This window comes from Chelonia mydas, chromosome 4 (assembly GCF_015237465.2).
Source record: "Chelonia mydas isolate rCheMyd1 chromosome 4, rCheMyd1.pri.v2, whole genome shotgun sequence".
In the NCBI taxonomy this organism is placed as follows: domain Eukaryota; kingdom Metazoa; phylum Chordata; order Testudines; family Cheloniidae; genus Chelonia; species Chelonia mydas.
In genome coordinates, this window is record NC_057852.1 from 107716968 (window position 1) to 107738412 (window position 21445).

At 40.5% G+C, this 21445-nt stretch overlaps 1 protein-coding gene across 8 annotated transcripts in view; it reads left to right on the plus strand.

Moving 5' to 3' along the window:
* The window catches only part of ADGRA3 (adhesion G protein-coupled receptor A3), a 131966-nt gene that overhangs the window by 49133 nt on the left and 61388 nt on the right, over positions 1-21445 (plus strand). For 6 of the 8 annotated variants that reach the window (XM_007058106.4, XM_037897986.2, XM_037897987.2 and 3 more), the window contains 6 exons: positions 3643-3714; positions 8090-8161; positions 9188-9259; positions 12818-12978; positions 14718-14931; positions 17025-17189. The exons of 1 other annotated variant lie outside the window; for it this stretch is intronic. In XM_007058106.4, coding sequence (XP_007058168.2) covers positions 3643-3714; positions 8090-8161; positions 9188-9259; positions 12818-12978; positions 14718-14931; positions 17025-17189 — 756 coding nt within the window. Of the gene's footprint in view, positions 1-3642; positions 3715-8089; positions 8162-9187; positions 9260-12817; positions 12979-14387; positions 14475-14717; positions 14932-17024; positions 17190-21445 lie in introns of those variants that run through there. One more of the 8 variants, XM_037897988.2, reaches the window with a different exon arrangement.

Genomic DNA, 21445 nt, shown 5'->3' on the forward strand with positions numbered 1-21445 from the left:
ACTCCAAAGCCCCAGCCTACTAACTAAGGGCACTGCTCTACAGTCACCTAAATTGGAGCACCCATAGGAAGACTACTAGAAGAAGGGAAGGTTATTCACCCTGTGTAGTAATTGAAGTTCTTCAAGATGTGTCCCCCTGTAGGTGTTCCACTACCAGCCCTCCTCCCCTGTGTTTAGGAGTTCAAACATGGACTCTGCGGTAGAGAAGGAACTGTGTGCGGGCAGTTGGACTGCTAAGCGCTGTATGCCCGCTGCTCGCAAGGCGAGATGGGGAGGAGTGCAAGTATGGTTCAACAGGCACTGCTACCGAAGAGCTTCAATCCTAGACACAGACACAAGCACACCTAAAGTGGAGCACCTTTAGAGGGGAACACATCTCAAAGAACCTCAGTTACTGCACAGGGTGAGTAACCCTCACTTCCCGGGCTTAAACAAGAAAGGGCTGCAGGAAGTATCTTAGGAGTCCTTGATTCTGGAATTCACTTCCCCCACGATAGTCTGTAATAACCTGGATTAATAGACTGCCAGAGCATGTTGCCAAGATTTGTTTTCATAGGTTTTTCCATGGGGGAGAGTTTCAGTTTATGTGGATACAGGACAGTGAAGAAAAGGTAATATGGTCCATATCTACAGTTTTAGTTATTTGTGTATTGTGCATTTGTGAATGTACCTAGAGCAATGTAGAGGTGGTTTTCAAATAAATAAGAAATAATCCAAAGAATAAATGTCTCCTGTTCTCCATGCTAAAGATGTGGGTGATGGGAAGAGGGAGTGTAGTCTTCTCGTATCTGTCATAGCATCAGTAGCTAAGTCAGCAGCACCCTTGAGGGAAGCTGGCTGTATAGTCCTCCAGACACCTGGGTTATTGTCTCTTCCCACCATTGTTCAGAGAGAAGATGGACTCCAAGTCATTGCACTGGAAAAGATAGTCCAAATAAGTGAGATGAGAAGGAGCACTTCCATGAGACCTTAGATTCACAGCACCAAAGCTCTCCTTGCCTAAAAAGGTCCCCTCCAAATACCAGAGAATCCTTTAGGAGTGAAATTTACACTTGATGTAGGCATACATGTGTGACAGTAGAGACTTTATCCCCTTGTTTGAGTGATGTGCACCTTTATATGGTGGCAGAATATTCACCAATGTAGTAGATTCAGAAGATATTTCTATTCTCCCCATCCCCACCTTTACCTTTAACTGGGGAGTTTAGATTTCCCCCTCTCCCCAGGTTTATAATTTTTTTGGATTGCAGCAGCCGTTTGGTGGCCCTCGTGTGATGAGCAAACATTTAGAAATAAATGCATCAAATCCGTGACTAATCAAAATAAATACAGATATGTATTTAGACTTCAAGGATGAAATCCTGACACACACACACACACCCGGAGTCAATGAGAAAACTCCAATTGATGTTAGTGTTGCCAGAATTTTACCCCAGAGAAATAACATAAGAGACGTTTGAGATTAAATTGGTAAGCACCCAAGAGTTTGACTGAATAAGGAGTTGGGAACATGTTTTTAGAGTTCATCTGCTATGGTTGTTTGTTCTAAAACTATATAAATACTGGCCAGACAGATTATTTCTGTCTCAAATTAAACTGTGATGTGTATCAAGGTAAGAACCAAAAGTACAAATCAAACTTAGAGTTCATAAAATAACGAGGAGTCCGTTGGCACCTAAAAGACTAACAGATTTATTTGGACATAAGCTTTCGTGGGTAAAAAACCCACTTCTTCAGATACATGGAGTGAAAATTAGAGATGCAGGCATAAATATGCTGCACATGAAGAGAAGGAAATTACCTTACAAGTGGAGAACCCATGTTGACAGGGCCAGTTCAATCAGGTTGGATGTGGTCCACTCCCAATAACTGCTGAGGTGTCTATACCAAGAGAGGGAAAGTTGCTTTTGTAGTGAGCCAGCCACTCTCAGTCCTTATTCAAGCCCAAATTAGTGGTGTTAACTTGCTAATGAATTTTAGTTCTGCAGTTTCTCTTTGAAGTCTGTTTCTGAAGTTTTTTGTTGAAGTATAGCTATTTTTAAGTCTGTTATAGAATGTCCAAGGAGATTGAAGTGTTCTCCTACTGGCTTTTGTATGTTATCATTCCTGATGTCTGATTGTGTCCATTTATTCTTTTACGTAGAGACTGTCTGGTTTGGCCAATGTACATGGCAGAGGGGCATTGCTGGTACATGGCATATATCACATTAGTAGATGTGCAGGTGAATGAGTCCCGGATGATGTGGCTCATGTGGTTGGGTCCTCTGATGGTGCCGCTAGAGTAGATATGGAGACAGAGTAGGCAACGGGGTTTGTTACAGGGATTGGTTCCTGGGATGGTGTTTCTGTGGGGTGGTGTGTGGTTGCTGTTGAGTATTTGCTTCAGGTTGGGGGGCTGTCTACAAGCGAGGACTGGCCTGCCTCCCAAGGTCTGTGAGAGTGAGGGATTGTTTTCCAGGATATGTTGTAAATAGTCAATGATGTGCTGGAGAGGTTTCAGCTGGGGGCTGTACGTGATGGCCAGTGGTGTTCTGTTATTTTCCTTGTTGGGCCTGTCCTGTAGTAGGTGACTTCTGGGTACCTGTCTCACTCTGTCAGTCTGTTTCCTCACTTCCCCAGGTGTATTGTAGTTTTAAAAATGCTTGATAAAGATCTTGTACATGTTTGTCTCTGAGGGATTGGAGCAAATTCGGTTGTATCTTAGGGCTTGGCTGTAGACAGTGGATCGTGTGATGTGTCCTGGATGAAAGCTGGAGGCATGTCGGTAAGTATGTCGGTCAGTAGGTTTCCGGTATAGGGTGGTGTTTATGTGACCATCACTTATTTGCACTGTAGTGTCCAGGAAGTAGATCTCTTGTGTGGACTGGTCCAGGCTGAGGTTGATGGTGGGATGGAAATAATTGAAATCATGGTGGAATTCTTCAAGGGCTTCTTTTCCATGGGGCCATATGATGAAGATGTCATCAGTGTAGCGCAAGTAGAGTAGGGGAGCTAGGGGATGAGAGCTGAGGAAGCGTTGTTCTAAGTCAGCCATAAAAATGTTGGCATACTGTGGGACCATGCAGGTACCCATAGCAGTGCCACTGACTTGAAGGTATAAGTTGTCCCCAAATCAGGACAAATCACATGATCCATTGTCTACAGCCATCGTAACTCCAGCTGGTGTGCTGATCCAAGTCCCTGATCCTACACCATTGAAGTCAGTGGGAGCTTAAACATTGAATTCAGTGGGCACAGGATGTTGTCTCACTTTCTTTGCTCAACGGTTCATCAACACAGAGCAGTAAAACTCAGCAGAAAAGAAAAATTGCATTGCATACTGCTCCATGTAGTCTAATGAGCATGATGCAATTTATTACATCTTTGACAGATTCCCACCCTTACAATATGGTAAGAGATACAGTTGATAGCATATTTAAATGAAAATAAGAAATGTTTATATCCCTTATTGTGGAAAATATCAAAGATAATGAGTAAAATTTGAAAAATGTTAGAAAAATAAGTATGTATTCTGTGCTTTCTGACAAGTCAGAAGGAGGCTCATTTGCAATTTAAAAGTGTTAAGTTCTATATATAGAAAGTCAGTTTCTCTATCATAAATTTTAATATTTGACCTTTCTCTTTTACACATTTTTTTAACAGGGACCTTAAGAACAATCTTATTAATATTATAGATCCAGGTGCTTTTATGGGGCTTCCATCTCTAAAAAGACTGTAAGTATCTTATTTAGTTTTATGATTTTTTTCAGATTCCAGATTAAGTTTGAGGGGTTGGCAGTTTAAAAGCAAACACAATCACCATCTCCTGTAATTGAGCACATTTAATGTAGAAATCATTGAAAGACCACACATGAAACTTTGTTGCCATTTTCAGAGCTGCTTTTCTGAGTGGAACCATGCTTTGGAGAGCTACATGTGGCTTGCCAATCTTTCATAACCAGATTTATTGGATATTTTCTGTCAGTAATTGCGCTATCATTCTTCCTGTGTATTATGTCTTGAGCCACAAGTGGCTTCATATTCATCTAAAGCTTTGATGTCATCAGGAATAACCCTCTGAAGTACAGAGAACTACTTCACAGTGACTTCCTTTAAAAGGTCATAGAAGAATACCAAGTCCCTAGTTATTAATATCTTAGTGAAAGTTACAGTGCTGTTAATGCCACTTTATTAAGGTTGTGCCAACTCTCCTATTATACATATTTCTTGGATTTCGGTCTGGGCTATAAAAACTTGCCCCAGGCTGAAACTTGGAAAACAAGATCCCAGCATGAGAACCATCCGTTTTTATTCCTTTCTCTGAAAGATTTTCAAAAATCTGTGGGGCAGCTTTTAAGTTATAGAATTTTTAGCGATGTTTAGTATTCATATACTGTGGTGACCAATGCTCTAGAAATATCTTAGTAGCTCCTAATTAGCTCATGTTATAGGCACTATATAAATCAGTCAGTCAGATCTCAGCTCAGAAAAGTACTTAAGCATGTGCTTAAAATTTAAGATTTTTTTTTTCAATGACAGATAAACTGCTCGAATCCATGTGAGGACTTTCACCATCGAAAGTCATAGGAAGGCACATGCATTTTACAATCACTATAGTTTTGAGGAGTTCAAAAATTAATTACTATCAACCAGTTTCTTTCAAGATCCTCCAAATTTTATGGAGTTGGAAGAGGCCTTTTGGCTCTTAGCATGTTATCTATCTATCATAAGGTTTTATGGTGGCACCCATCACTGAAGTATCACAACACCTTCCATATAAAATCAATTAGCAACATCAAGTCCCTAATGAACCTCATGGATCCTCTGGCTCTTCCCTGTTTTGGAGTATAAAAGGTTACGTTTTTGATTGGTTGATTGATTTGTTTGCATTTTTACGTAGGAGGCAGGGCAAACAGATGAGCTTTTAGTACTGTGGGTATTCTTTTTTAATTGGTGGAAACACTTTGCCAAAAAAGAAGGTTTTACATCATTTCCTAAAGATGATCTCTAGATTTTAAAAAAATTAAATGCTTAATTGGCTCATCTAACAGCTCGTTTCTTTGGTACCTCTAACCTGCTCATGTGCAATAGTGGGAGTAGACAGCATAATACTACAATGGCGCCAAATCATTCATCTCTAACAGAACTCTGAGAGTGGTGACTGGTAACTGCTCCTCTTCCCTAAAGGTCCTCACCCGTGGAGTGCTGTGAACAGTTATAAAACTGTTAACAGTATGCTGATGATTCAGTTGTATGTCTTGTTCTCCATTAATGCAACCACCACCACTAAGGGCTAGTCTACACTGACAATGTTAAAGCGTTGCTGTGGCAGTACCTTAACGTGGCTTGTGTAGTTGCAGCAGAGCACTGGGAGAGAGGTCTCCCAGCACTCCAGAAGAACCACCTCCACAAGGAGCCAGTTAAGCATTTCCTAAAGATGATCTCTAGATTTGCCTGAACTCCTCTGGATATTCATTCCATAGTCAGAGCCCCGCTTGTGTAGTTGCAGCAGAGCACTGGGAGAGAGGTCTCCCAGCACTCCAGAAGAACCACCTCCACAAGGAGCCAGTTAAGCATTTCCTAAAGATGATCTCTAGATTTGCCTGAACTCCTCTGGATATTCATTCCATAGTCAGAGCCCCGCAAACATGCTCTCTCTCTAGTTCTCAGGTGTTTCATTATGGTCTTTGCAATCCACACCTCTGGACTCTGAACTCCTCTGGATATTCATTCCATAGTCAGAGCCCCGCTTGTGTAGTTGCAGCAGAGCACTGGGAGAGAGGTCTCCCAGCACTCCAGAAGAACCACCTCCACAAGGAGCCAGTTAAGCATTTCCTAAAGATGATCTCTAGATTTGCCTGAACTCCTCTGGATATTCATTCCATAGTCAGAGCCCCGCAAACATGCTCTCTCTCTAGTTCTCAGGTGTTTCATTATGGTCTTTGCAATCCACACCTGCCCAGAGCAGCACAACCGTCTCAGTGGTTAATAGATTTAATATAGCTGTGGCTTGGTCCATTTGTTGTTTTGAAGATAGTACCAAGGTCTTAAACTGGCAACAGCTGATGGGCTTGATGAGTTCACAGCAGCCCAAACCATAGAGGTTTTCAATCAGCAGCAGCCCGTGCATTGTTTTCACATTAAGCTTCAAATACAGCATCTCCCACTAATCCAATCTGGAGAAGAACACTGTGGGAAGGTGCTCATTGCACAATGGAGGTAAAAATAGTATTTTTAGATGTTACATGAACATCCAAGCCTTATGAGGACTCAGACAGGACCCAGAGGCTTCACACCACTTCTAACAAGCTCTTCCAAACATTTCTCCCTTCCAGACAGCATTATTTCAGTCTTGCCTGAGCTGAATTTCAGCCAGCTGCTTTTCTTCCAGGACCTGATGTCTTCACAGTATTTGGACAACTCAGGCCTTGTCTACACTGGCACTTTAAAGCACTGCAACTTTCTCGCTTAAGGGTGTGAAAAAACACCCCCCTGAGCGCAGCAAGTTTCAGCTCTGTAAAGCACCAGTGTAGACAGTGCACCAGCGCTGGGAGCCATGCTTAACTGGCTCCTTGTGGAGGTGGTTCTTCTGGAGTGCTGGGAGACCTCTCTCCCAGTGCTCTGCTGCAACTACACAAGCCACGTTAAGGTACTGCCACAGCAACGCTTTAACATTGTCAGTGTAGACTAGCCCTTAGTGGTGGTGGTTGCATTAATGGAGAACAAGACATACAACTGAATCATCAGCATACTGTTAACAGTTTTATAACTGTTCACAGCACTCCACGGGTGAGGACCTTTAGGGAAGAGGAGCAGTTACCAGTCACCACTCTCAGAGTTCTGTTAGAGATGAATGATTTGGCGCCATTGTAGTATTATGCTGTCTACTCCCACTATTGCACATGAGCAGGTTAGAGGTACCAAAGAAACGAGCTGTTAGATGAGCCAATTAAGCATTTAATTTTTTTAAAATCTAGAGATCATCTTTAGGAAATGATGTAAAACCTTCTTTTTTGGCAAAGTGTTTCCACCAATTAAAAAAGAATACCCACAGTACTAAAAGCTCATCTGTTTGCCCTGCCTCCTACGTAAAAATGCAAACAAATCAATCAACCAATCAAAAACGTAACCTTTTATACTCCAAAACAGGGAAGAGCCAGAGGATCCATGAGGTTCATTAGGGACTTGATGTTGCTAATTGATTTTATATGGAAGGTGTTGTGATACTTCAGTGATGGGTGCCACCATAAAACCTTATGATAGATAGATAACATGCTAAGAGCCAAAAGGCCTCTTCCAACTCCATAAAATTTGGAGGATCTTGAAAGAAACTGGTTGATAGTAATTAATTTTTGAACTCCTCAAAACTATAGTGATTGTAAAATGCATGTGCCTTCCTATGACTTTCGATGGTGAAAGTCCTCACATGGATTCGAGCAGTTTATCTGTCATTGAAAAAAAAAATCTGTTATGCCTAAAGGGAAATTAAATTGGGTAATCATCTTTTGAAGACTTAAAAAATAAGCAGTTGAGGGACCAAATCTGTGTTCCTTACATTAAGTAGTATTTACATGTACAAATATTCCAATGCAAATTTGGGCCTAGAGGGCTGAATTTTCTTTAGTGGGACCATTTTGCAATTTGAATAATCTACACTAGAAACTTGCTGGTATAATAGTGTTGGTTACGGGTGTGATATTTTTGACATTTCTGTACTGGCAAAAGCCTTAGTGTGGACAAAATTTTATTACCACATAAAATTGCTTTTCACAATGTCACATATTTTGCTCTGGGATCTTGTATAAACTATACTGGCAAAAGCACCTTCTTATTGGTATAAGCTGTGTCTATGCTACGAGTGTATGCTGGTATAGTTATGACAGCAAGCCTTTCCTGTGCTGACCTGGCCTAAGTAACAAAATCATTTTGAAAGAGTTCAGCACGTAGTCGAATAGGCCAACATCTTCTGTTTTCTGTTCATGAAGACTGTGTTTAGCATGACCCATTATTCAGGTAAACCAGTTAAAGTACTTTTTTTGTAGTGTGTGTATATATATATTGTATGATGAAATGAAGCAATTAATATTTGTTTTGCTTTTTCTCCTTGTAGAGATTTAAGTAACAACAAAATAGGCTGCCTGAATGCAGATATATTTAGAGGACTCATAAATCTTGTTAGATTGTAAGTATAATTCTTTTGTACATGTTTGAGAGAGAATTTATAGTTCTCATTTAATTCAACCTTTTTTATTTCAGTGGGACTACTAATGCTTAAAGTTGAGCACAAGCTTAAATGCTTCACTAGATCAAGGCCATAATGGTTACATTGCGTTGCCTACAGTCGGCTCGTCAATGGGAGAATAAAGAATAGAACCAGTCCCATGCCCTGTCTGCTGTTACCTCCCCTAGTTTTGCATTCTTGGAAAATATAGGAAAGAAGAAAAAGGGGTACTTGTCTGTAATACATATTTTCCCTAGAAGACTATTTCAGCATTACATTATCTTTTAACTTTTGTCCTTTATGCCAGAGCATCAAGGTGACTATCCTCCTTGTAGAGAACTTGATGAGATGTCCTTTGGACACATAGAAGGTTTGGGGTTTTTTTAGTTGGCAAAAAAGGTTGTATTCCACAGACACAGAACACTCCCTTTGCCCCATGTGTTGCTTGATGTCTCTGCAGCACTTCCAGATGAGCCACATAAGAGAAAATCTATGATGTGACACTCCCCCCCTTTTTTTTCTCTCTCTTTTTTTTTTTTTTTTTTTTTTTGGTAAATGGTATATCTAAGCAGGTTGTTTTCTTGCACTACCTTTCTGGTAACACTGATTATTTTCCAACTTTGAAATAAAATTTAAATATGCTTTTTTTTTGGTGTATATTTCAACATAAGTGTCATTTTAAACAAAAATGAGATATTTGAGTTGAATAGTTTATTCTCAAATTCATAATATTTTCAAATAAAAGAGAGGAATGGGGGAATATCTTTGGTGTTAGGGTTCTCTAGCTGAGCCATCAGGCTTACATTGTGATGTCTAATGTTTTAAAGACTGCTCCCATGTCCTCTTTTGATGACTGTATTTCATAAGTTACTTTTAAAAAATAAAAATACATTTTGAAAGAGGAAATTTGTGTTTAATTAGATAACTTAGTGTCAAATATATTGCTTAAGTATAAAACAATTTAATTATTGCCATTTTATGTCCTAGAAATCTTTCAGGGAATTTGTTTTCTGCACTAACACAAGGAACCCTTGATCATCTTAACTCACTAAAGTCTTTGTAAGTATATATTAATTTTGGTTTTAATTTGTATGATCTTAGATAAGTTTTTCAGCGATTTTAAAAACCAGTTTAAAAGGGTAAACATGGTGAGCTTCAGTAGACATTTTTTTGAGTGCAAAGCAACTAAATTAAAGCAAACAATATTTTTGATTCTGACAGATCTACATATTCAATGCTATCCCAATTAGACATTGGCAATTTAGATTTTGTTTTGTTTTTTAAACATATTATAACAGTATATTTCTGAGTAGGCTTGGATTGACATGGGTGCAGAATTTTGCACGAGAAAATGGTACAAGGGTTAGTCATAGTTTGAAGATGAAAAGTACTCTGGATGTAATTTTCAAAAGTACTCAATCTTTGTCTAACTCATCTCTGTTTTGAAGTCAGTAGGATCAGAGTTAGGCCATCACTGAGTACTTTTGAAAATCCCACCCTACAGATGCCAATTATTATTTTGTATTAAATAAAGTTTTGGCCTTTTTGTCTTATTTTACAAATGAAGAAAGGTTTCAGAGTAGCAGCCGTGTTAGTCTGTATCCCCAAAAAGAACAGGAGTACCTGTGGCACCTTAGAGACTAACAAATTTATTATTTATTATTTAAATTTGTTAGTCCTTAAGGTGCCACAGGTACTCCTGTTCTTTTTGCAAATGAAGAAAGGTACTCTCCAAAAGTTTACAGTTCTCCAAGAACAAAAAGTGTGACTGTTGGATATAAAAATTCGTGTCTCAATCTCATTCTGTTTTTCTCTTTGCTCCTCTGCAGCCCTTAGTTCCTTTATTGTGATACTGTGTATGTAGAAAGTGGATGAATTACTTCATGACAACCTGACTGTTAAAAGTTTGTATATTCTATGACAGCTATGTAGGTTGGGCTGCCATATCAGGAGTCTTACAGATTCTCTAGCTGCTGGCACTGGTCATAAAGTGAACTCTCTCCTTATTCCAAGGCAGATAATGCCTCCTCTCAAGTCTGATTGTTATTCGTGGTTTATTTCTTGAGCTCTAATACTCTCAGCACTGTACTAATAAAAATGGTCCCTGTCCTGAAGAACATGAGTCTGTTTAAGAACTTAATGAGCGTGCTACAACATCCTGGATATCAATGTTAGTATTTAAAATGTGTCTTTAGGAATTCCTGTTAATAAAGACCAAAAGGCTTGTATCAGAACTCCCCAGTTAAGAATGTATATTGTTTCAGTGTTAAGTGTTTGTGCTTTGGCTTGCATAAATCTTTTGGGCACTGTTCGCTGTTGCTGTGAAATAATAAAATACACATGAAGTAGAGATTTTTAACAAAGATGAAAAACAAATCAGTTCAGACTGAGGGGCCCTTTTTTTTTTAGACAATATTTAGATATATAAATTATTGTTTCCTGACTATAGCAGACTTTTTAATGGGGATTTGGATGTCTTTGTACCAGGACGTGTTATATTATACATACAATGAGAGGATTTTATGAATCAATGAAAATCAGAAATGATGTGGAAAAGGCCTATTTTAATCATAGCGAAGTTACTGGGGTTTCATTTAATGGGAAAAAAACACACACGGTATTAGTGAGTGTAGTATAACCTGTAATGAGAGAAACAGGCAACACATTTGAGTGACCACTGCATAGAACTTGTTTTTAATCTGTATCTTAACCTTATACCATTATAGATTTTTTTTTTTTTTTACTCTTGCTTCTCTACTAAATAAATAAATAAATAAACCTCAGTCAAGTGGAGAGTATTATTCAAATAAACTGTTATTGTGCCCATGAATTTGCTCATGTAAGCACCAAAGTTACTGTACTCCCTCTGCCAAAGAAGTTATTACAAATTTTTTTTGTCTTCAAGGTCCATAGATCCGTTAAACCTGGCTCTGGCTTCGGCTCAAGCAGTGTGCAACTACTTAGGCAGAACCAAACCCATCAGTCCCTGACAGGGGAGGGCATGGTCAGCTATATCTGACAGTTGTTCATTGCTTTCATAGCTTCAGACCTTCTGTGAGATCTTTTGTTTTTGAGTGTGTGTGTTACACACTTATATCCCCATGACCAGAAACACAGCTACAGAATGTAAATATATGGCCAAAATAATTCATTTATTTTTTATATATATATATATATATATATATATATATAATTTTTATATCTATATATAAATAAAAAGTATTTTGGGCATAAATTTGCATTCTGTAGCTGTTTCTGGTCCTGGGGATGTAAGTGTGTAGTTCTTTTCTACTGCTGAGGCACCCCTCCTGATCTTCACCCCTCCCCCCCCCACCATCACAGAGTGCAGCACGGAGAAGGGCAAGAAGAAGGGGAAAGCACAGACGTGTTGTTTTCTCTACCGCACTTGTGGAATGCCTGTGTGGGGATTACTGTGTCTTCTGTCGGTTAGGAGCCATGCATATCTCAGCGAAGCCAGCTCGGGCAGGGTCCTTCATGGAGTCCCTCTCTCAAGCCAGGAGTGGCATATCTAGACCCAGACCAGTAGAAGCACAGGACCCCAGGATAGCTCCAGGGTATTCCTTGCCCTTCTAGGGCAGGAGTGTGATTCCTCCAGCAGGTTTTGAGTTACTGCCAGCCTCAATAGAGCGCTGAGGTCAGAAGAGATCTGGTAAATCTCAGGATTTGGCTGACCCAGATCTGCAATAGTAATTTTTCTCCAGGGTTGGCCACCTCTCTATAGATTCAGTAAAGCTTCCCTCTCAGGAGATGCAGGAAAAGCATTCAATTCTGGGCATAAGAAAGATTGCTGTCCATCAGTTAGCAGATCCCCAGAGCTCTCCCAGCAGAATTGTCCCATTCACTCTCAGAATCTGATGGGCATTCATTCAGACAAACAAGAAAAGGAAAATGGGAAGGACATACAGGGACTAGTCTCCATGGTAATGGGACACCTTCCTTTTCCCAGGTCCTCACAGGAGGGGGAAAAAGAAAAAGTGCATCCCTAAAAAAGCCTGTGGTATGCCAGAAGGCTAAACTTGTGTGCAGGCACAGGAGTCCTTCCTCTTGTCTCTTCAGAGTCTCCTGATGCCAATTCTTTAGGGAGGAGCAGATTTAAGAGAAGGAAGTACAAACCCAGATCCTGCTCAGTGTCCTCCTTAGTTTCAGAACAGGAACCACAGGAGGAAGAAAAGCAGGAAAACTCTTCTAGTTAAGAGTTTGTGCGCAGGCAGTATTGGCATGGATCCAGTTCATGGCATGAAATCCTCACATTTGATGAACTACAGCACAAATAAATGACTTTAATTTAAATCGCTGCTGAATAATAATCTAGAAACTGTTTTTTAAACACACAGTACAGTATAGTGCAATATTCTTAACTTTTGCTATTATTGACACTTTTTCACTTTCGTAGTCTAGGCATACTTAATCCTGCCTCAGCATGAAGGGGAGGGGATTAGATGACTACGTGAGGTCCCTTCCAGTTCTACATTTCTGTGATTCTGTAGGAAATTTGTAGTAAATTGTGATAGGCATTCTAAAACTAACAGGAGGGTAAACATAAAAAACTGAATATTACATTTATTATTGTGATTATCTGTCTTTTGCATGTTACAGAGAATTTCAGACTGATTATCTTCTATGTGACTGTAACATTTTGTGGCTGCATCAGTGGTTAAAGGAAAGAAATATAACAGTACGTGAAACTAAATGTGCTTACCCCAAGTCATTGCAAGCACAACTAGTAACATCAGTTAAGCAGGAGCTTCTAACATGTGGTAAGAATTCTAGATAAATGACACTTAATAATTAATGCATACTGGGTTTATTTAGTGTGAGTAGCTAATCCTTTATTTTTTCTGCTTTCCTTCAATTTGGTACTTCTATGTAGTGTTTATAGTGATTCCTTCTACTAAGCTCGTCCACAGATTGACAGTAGTCTTCAGACTGCCTTGCTGCTTCTGGTATCAGAGGGAGAGTTGTTGTCTAGGCCCCTGATCTTACCCTTGGAGCAGCAGTCCTCTCAAAAACAGCAGTTAAACTTGACTTCTTACATGAAAAATAGAGAACTGGTGGGTTTGTCCTCCATTTCTCACGTTTTTCTGTCAGACTGCTTAGATCTGAGTTATGTAAAACCCTCCAAGTCTAAAGCCCTAATAGTTAAAAGGAGAAAGAGATTGTCCTATTCACCTCCCTCCCTCCTTATCTTTCTTGGAGACCAGTCAATCCATAAAAGAGCCAAATAAGAAATTTGAGGTGTCCTGAAATGAAACGGTAAAATCCAAGAGAAGAGAATCAGAAGGAACCTGTTGCTTTGCTGGGCCAGTTGTCTGGTTCAAAGCTAGATGCACAGAGAGTGAAACTCAGGAGAAACTTTCTTTAGCAGTTTTTTTCAAAGAATACTGAGGAGTTTGTTAGCATTCCTAGGTCTTCCCCAAGATGATCCTTAAAGAGGAAGAACAAGAAGAATCAAGTGGATGGGTCACTGAAACCCCTAGAAGTATTGCCCATCAGGCTCAGAAAAGACCCTTGCATTCTCCTAACATAGCTATGTAGGCCCACTCAAAGCTGACCAGCTAAGACACTTTAAAGGTTTTGGATTGTGTCTACGCTAGTTGTAAAGTCAAGTTTAAAAGACACATTTAGGTGGCATGTTTTCCAACACTACCTATTTTCCTAACCTAGATAGGTCCAGTGGTTCTGTGAGTCTTTAGAGGGCTACATAAATCATGTTCTTTATGCTCTCTTTAAGTATTAAAATTGTGGTAAATCCCACCTGCTTTTGTACAGTTCACTATCCTAATTCAGGACTAACTTCTCTGAATGATACGTTGAGAACTGTGTACAAATGTCCTATTATGAGGATTACTTCTCATTCTGTTGTCAAAACTGGGAGTTATCAAGAATATTAAGCTCTCAGTATAAACAAAGTATACTACTTTCATATCAATAGGTGATTGTAAAGTTCATGCAGCATGGGACTGGGAGTGTGGGTTTCTGTTTGTAGCTGTAAGAGTAGTTCACTCTGAGATCATGAGAAAATTGCCTAAATTTACCTATCTGTAAATCTTAAACATATTAACATATATCACTTGAAATTTTGAAGGTTGCTTAATATTTGTAAAAGAAATATATAAATGCACAGATTTGTTTTATTTGTATTGCTTCTTTTTTTTTCTGGAACTAGGTTGGCAAACAGCTTCTGTAATTCATTAAACTGACTGAATACAGTTTTTGAAAGATACAATTAGCCCATTGGAGGTCAATTGAAGATGTGAGTCGTTATGAAATACTGTTTATTTAAATCCTTCCCAGCTCTTTTTTTTAAAAAAGCCAGCTAAGACAGAGATCTGATTATATCAAACTATATTCCAAAGAAAAAAAATTTCTTATTTTGATGAATATTAAAATTAAGGGTTTTTTTTCAGAGTGGATCTATAAAGCATAGTATCTAACTATATTTTTAAATTTGAAGTTTTGTTGATATTTTTTTTTTTTTTGGTCTCTTGGATTCTAGAACCTCCTCTTGAATTACCATCTTTCTACATGACTCCATCTCATCGTCAGGTTGTCTTTGAAGGAGACAGTCTGCCCTTCCAATGCATGGCTTCATATATTGATCAAGACATGCAAGTGTTGTGGTATCAGGATGGGAAGATTGTTGAAACTGATGAATCTCAGGGTATTTTTGTTGAAAAGAACATAATTCATAATTGCTCGTTGATTGCAAGGTAAATTCCTTGTGAAAAACATCTGCGTAGAGTGGTAGTCGAAACCCCCTCTCCCCGGTTCATATTGCTTAGTGAAGTGGTTGGTGGCAAATAGCCTCTTCTCAGTTCTTATTGATGTGAATATATAAACTGCAACAGTGAGGGTTTGGAAGAAATGACCCCTGTCAGACAGTATTACATAATGGCAATTCATAGTCATTATGACAGTGAATAATCATTGGGCCAGAGAGAATGTGAATGATCCTATATAACCTGGTGGTTAGGGCACTCTTGTAAGAAGTAGGGCACTGAAGTTCAAGTCTCTGCTCCAATGACTATTTAATTATACAAATTGGAACAGCTTCAATAGGAGAGATTGAGACCCACACCAGAATATCCCATATACTAGTGCCTATGGCACTCTCTTCTGTAGTAAGGGAAATGCAAGTTGAAATCCCTTCTACGCTCATGGGATGGGGGGAATTGAACCTGGGTCTCCAACAACTCAGGTGAGTGCCCTAACCACTGGGCTTAATTTTTTTTCTTTGAGTTGCTGATGTATATTCCACTCAGATATGCGCATACCTAGGGCATCAAAGCCAGAGAACTCTGCCTAGGAGTATCCCTCAGAGCAGTGCTCATGCTCTGTGCCTCCAGCCCTTCCCCTGGCTATTTAAGGGCTGAGAGAACACCCATGGAACCATTTATTAACAATGGGCAAGATAAGTTAGGAATGTAGAGATGAGGTAAATTGTAGGTTGACCGTGAACAATGTATGAACAGGGCATGCTACACAGGAATTGGTTCCTTCAGAGTAACCAAACCAATCCCAAAATGTCTGATGCAATATAATGTGTAGATGTATATAAAGGAAGAGGTTTTTTGTGTAACTTTTGGTGTTTAGTATGCCCACAACCCACCCCATATACTTGAGTCTGATCAACTAAGCATAGCTTTGCTGTATGCCAAATAAAGGAACCCGGGTGACAAAATCTGGAGTTGAATTGTATTTTTTGGATCCCAGAGAACTGGATGAAGTGTTCTGGATAAGCAGAGTGGAAAAGGTCTCAGAGGGACTCCTAGTAAACTTCCTGTGTTACATCAGCATATGGAGTAGCTCAGATCATGCCTCCACAGAGATTGTGGGCACATTCGATTAGGGCCTGAGCAACGTTGATAGCATTCCTCAGTGATATTTCAGTTTTGGACATTTGCAGGGCTGCTACCTGGTCTCTCTACGTACTTTTTACCAGTCACTATGCAATTTCTGCTGTGTCTAGGTCAGATGCAAAGTTTGAGAAGGCGGTCCTGCAGTCATTTTTAAGTAGACTTTGATTCCCAGCTCTTAGGAGTGCTGCTTGTGAGTCACCTGTGTGGAATATACTTCTGCAAACCCTTGAAGAAAAGATGCTTACGTACTGTATTGTAACTGTTCTTCTTCAAGATGTGAGTGCAGATGTGTATTCCATGACCCACCTTCTATCTTCTGCATCAGAGTCTCTATTCTTGACATTCGGTACAAAGGAACTGGTGGGGGTGTGGGGGCAGGGTAGCTCTGCTCTTAAATAGTGAGCACTACCCCATAAGTAACATTAGGCAAAGTTCTCTGGCTTTGGTGCACTGAGTGAACACATATCTGAGTGGAAAACACATCTGCACCCCCATCTTGAGGAACAACAGTTATACAGGTAAGTAACAGTCTTTTGTGAGACTACCACCTCCCCACCTCCTCAGTCAATTTGTTAGACCCAAAACAGATATTTTCAACTCACTAAAATGTTTTTGCAATTTTTCTATGCAGATTGACTCAAGCCAAAATTTTCATTTTGAATTTTTTTATGGCTTCCAACTAACTTAAAAATCAGTTTTGCCTGTCTGTAACTATAGCAAACAGATCTGCTTTTGTAGGGTGATGGATTACATGACCTACTAGATCTCTGCCACAGTTAATTACTAGTTCTTGGGCTCATGGATAGTTGGTTCCCAGTTTTTGTAAGGCCATTCACAGACATGTTACTGAGCTGCTTTTATGGTCTTTCTGAGCACTATTCATCCTTTAATAAATGCTTTTCATACATTTTGCTGAAGTTCAATAATTTTTTTTGTCTTAATAGCATCTTGACTATCTCAAATATTCAAGCTGGATCCACCGGCAACTGGGGTTGTCATGTGCAAACCAGACGTGGGAATAATACAAGAACTGTAGACATTGTGGTGTTAGAGAGCTCTGCACAGTATTGCCTTCCAGAGAGGGTTGTCAACAATAAAGGAGATTTCAGGTTGGTGACAGCAAATTTGTTTCATGAAGAAGTGTTGTCTGTTTGATTCTGCTTTTCAATTAGGAGGTTATGCTGAAAGGCACCTTAGTGGTGTGTACTCTTGCATAAGATGTAATGAGTTCTCACATTTCTAATTATAGTAAATTAGAATATGGCTGAAAGAAATGCCTTTTAACCCATATTGCACGAATCCTTTAGAAAAGAAATTGACAGTAAAGTATGATATTCTAAATATGTAAATATAGCTGTTCTAATGAACAGAGTTTTTGAAGTGGCTTGTAACTTAAAGTTGGAACACAGGCTAATACAGGGTTTTTCTTCAATATTAGTATTCTACTTCCCAGTTTTTCATTGTCTCCCATATATGAAATCACTACAACAGTACTATGAAATATCTCGTCCTTTTAAATAGTACAATAATTGTAATGAGTGCCATCTCCTTTTTATAATAGTTTGTACTGCCCGTGGCTGCTCTAGTTTTCCATTGTGTTGGTTATCGCAGTCTATCTTGTTTTTATTCTTTATTTATCTTTTCACCTGTTTTCCCTTTTATGATCTTTTTGCTGCTGGTCACTCTAACCCATTACTTCTGGAGGTGCCAGCTATCACAATTAGATTCCCTATATGTAAGGTAATTCTTTTTCTAACTTCTCTTTTGCACCTTACTGCAGTAGTTCCCAGTGAGAAACAAAATGTTGTTAGCATGTGTGTCTTCTATTGGTGCTAGTTTTCTTACATTTATAGCCATTTTTCTTATGATTCATTTACTTGTGCTGGCTTAAAAGGTACTTCCTGGTATTTTTCTTTTGTAAACCCCTCTCCTATCATTCCACCCCCCATCCCTAAGTTGGAGCTCTTTGTAGCTGGTATCTAACTTCTTTATAGGCAATCAAAAACTGTGGTTCTCAAACTTATTTGATCATGTCCCCCTTCTTTGTGTCTGTGTTAGTTTATGCTCCCACCACACAAGTATGTATACAGATGAAAGGAAAATAAATATTGCACTCTGCCAGTGCAATCCTTAAATATTAAAAACAGTAAAGCATTGACTCAAACAGTGCCATTCAGTTATACAGTTCTGTAAATTTTAAGTGAGATACTGCTTACGTGCATCACTCTGTTGTTACTAGTGTAATAGTGCTTTTTGGAGGAGAGCAATTCCATCCTGGGTTGGATGCTTGAGACAGCTATCAATCCCCTTCTATCTTGTATTAAATGTGCACACCACATTGTAGCAAACTGATTAACGTATAGATGGCAATGATTTTGTATAATGCTATGCAAGCTTAACAGAAATCCATCAAAATGCTTGGCGCCATCTAGAGTCAAATGCACCATCTGAGGACCTGATATGCCTGGAGGAATCTGCTTTGCTGGTTATTCGTTGCTGTGAGTAAAATGTGCACAGTAAGGTTTTTTTGTTCCCCCCCCCCCCCAAATATATTCAGCATCCCTGAGGGCACACCTCCCAGTTAGAGAACCTCTGATCTAAAAGACCTTACATTTTTCACCAGGATTCATCACCAAATTTGATCCGCTGGTTGGATCATTAGCTTCCCCGGCTTGGGACTGGCTACTGATGGAGAGTGTGATGTGAATGCTAATAGAAATCAAACCGCCAATACATAGGCATGAGGAAATACTTTTAGTTAGCCTCATTAATCCATTTTGGGATGAAATCTTGGATTCTGTTGAAGACAGTGGGAGTTTTGCCATGACTTCAGTGGAACCAGATTTCACCCATGATGTCTAATGTATCTGTGACTTTCTATCTTTTGGATTGATTTTAAATCTCAACCTTCCCTTTTTAAAATTAAATTATTTTGTAGTTGAAAGGCTTACTCTAATACACTTGCCCTCTGGTGATGCTGCAACTACCCCTGTGTAAGCTTGTAAAAAGGGTCTTCTCAGGTTCTCCTTCAAGTGATGGTCCCTATTATATTCCATTGAGGCTTATGCACGTGCACCCAGAGCTGGAGCTTTTCAAAGTAGTAGTGTCTGATGTTCCATGCATGCACCCTTGCATTGCCTCATGGTTTCGCCCAAGGTGCTAAAGGGCGGGTTACACTGACCACGTCTTGAGTTCCTTCTCACCACCGCAAGATCAGAGCCGGAGTTTCTGCTTTTCTCTCATTGTTGGTGACGCACTTTCGAAACTTTCTAGGAAAACTATTTTTATTCTTATACATAGTTAGTTAGGATTTTACTGATTTTGTAGTAATTTTAGTGTTCATAGTCATTTTTATAGGATTAAGGACTTTGTGATGCCGTTTCAGCAGTTTCCCGCCAACTCTCCTTCCCCCCCGTGTCTCGGGATGGGAGTGTTGCCGCAACAACTGCAGGATCAACCACGTTGGCCAGATTGGAGTTGTGGCCCTAATATTCGCCTTCAGAACCATCTCACTCAACCTGGAAGGAATCCACTGTCTCACTGCCCCGTCCTTCATCGAGCAGACGTCCAGAACCAGGGCTGGACAATACACCAGTCAGCCCAGCTCCTACAGTACCAGTGGATCTGGAGAGAGTCCCCTTGTTGTCCCCAGATGCAGCTGTGTCATCGATGCCCTCCTCTCCCCCAGATGACTACCGTCAATTTCAGGAGCTGCTCAGGAGAATAACTAATGCTCTTCAGATCCCATTGGAGGAGGTACAGGACAGTCTACTCCTCCATGCACCAACCCATGGACACCGTTCTCACCATCCCACCAGAAGTCCTCTCCTTCTTCTGATGGTGGACAGTCCCTCTCCAAGTTTGATGCAGTCAGCCCTTCCTCCAGTCCTCACTGAGTGTGACAATCATAACAGATGCATTGCTCGACAGCTGGGGAGCCCACATGGGAGGTTGCATGTGTGACAAATTGCCGGCACTACTTTGAGGGGTCTCGCGCTTTCTCTTCTTGGGGAGGGTTCAGGGCACCGTTTCTCGCCCATGAACTACGGTATTAACTGCCCCACTAGTGTCCTAGAGGAGGGGAATGGAGGAGGGAGGGACTCAGGCCCGCCCTCTGCTCCGGGTCCCAGCCCAGAGGCCCTAAGGATAGTGGTAAACCGCTTGAACTCGCGGTTCCTTCCCCTGGGCTACTTCTCTCTCCTGCCCTTCAGCTTGTGGGGCTTCCTGCCCTCCCTCTGCACAAACCAGGTGTCCCTTTACCTAGGGTCTTGGTCTTAGCCCACCGCAGCACTTCTCCAAACTCTCCTCTGCTTCCCTCCAAACTGCTCTCTTCTTCAGCTCCTTCTCCTGTCTGACTGAAGCAGGGGGGTTTTATCAGGTGCTCTAATTGGCTTCAGGTGCTTTAATTAATCTATAGCAAACTTTCTTCCCTCTACAGGGAATAAGGGTCCCTTCTAACACTCTCCTGCTGCCCTCTGGCCATGCTGTATCACACATGCTACAAAGAACTTGGATCACTGGAGAAGGCAGGATGCATATCAAGATCCTGGAACTTTGGGCGGTATGCAAGGCATGCCATATATTTTACCATCCATCCATTCTCATCATGTTCTCGTCATGTCTGACAACTACGATTTACTATGTAACTGAGCAAGAAGGCACAAGGTTCCTGTGCTGTGCTTGGAAGCAGTGTGCCTCTGGAAATGGTGCATTGCCCACAGTAGCTTCTTGTTGGTGGCTGGCCTACCTACCAGGGACCCAGAACATGATTGCTGCTGATCTCCGCAGGAACTTTGCAATTGACCATGAATGTGAATTGTACGGCATGGTAATGGTGGACATTTTTGGTCAGTGGGAAGCTCCTGTCAGGGATCTCTTTGCATCTCACACCAACACCAAGTGCATTCAGTACTGCTCAAGGGGAGGACTCGATGCCCACTTGCAGAGCGACACCCTTGTTGATTGGTTGGACCAGATCAACTATGCCTTCCCTCCCCTACCACTTTTACCAGGCGTCCTTCACAAACTCTAGGAGAGGGTAGTGGTTATCCTGATCACTCCACTCCATTCTGGCCTCACCAGTTCTGGTTTCCTCTGCATGTCGAAACATCCTCCACTTCCACTCCCGACATTTCCGGAACTGCTCACACAACACAATGGTAGACTCAGACACACAGCTCCATGGACACTTTATCTGACAGCTTGGTTTTTGGATGGACACTTGTGCTAGCACGAGAATGTTCATCGGTAGTACAAGATGTCCTCTTCAGTAGCAGGAAGGACTCCACGAGATGATCCTACCAAGCTAAATGGGTGCATTTCACGGAACAATCTTGCCCTCAAAGCTGTTGGCATCCTGATGCTC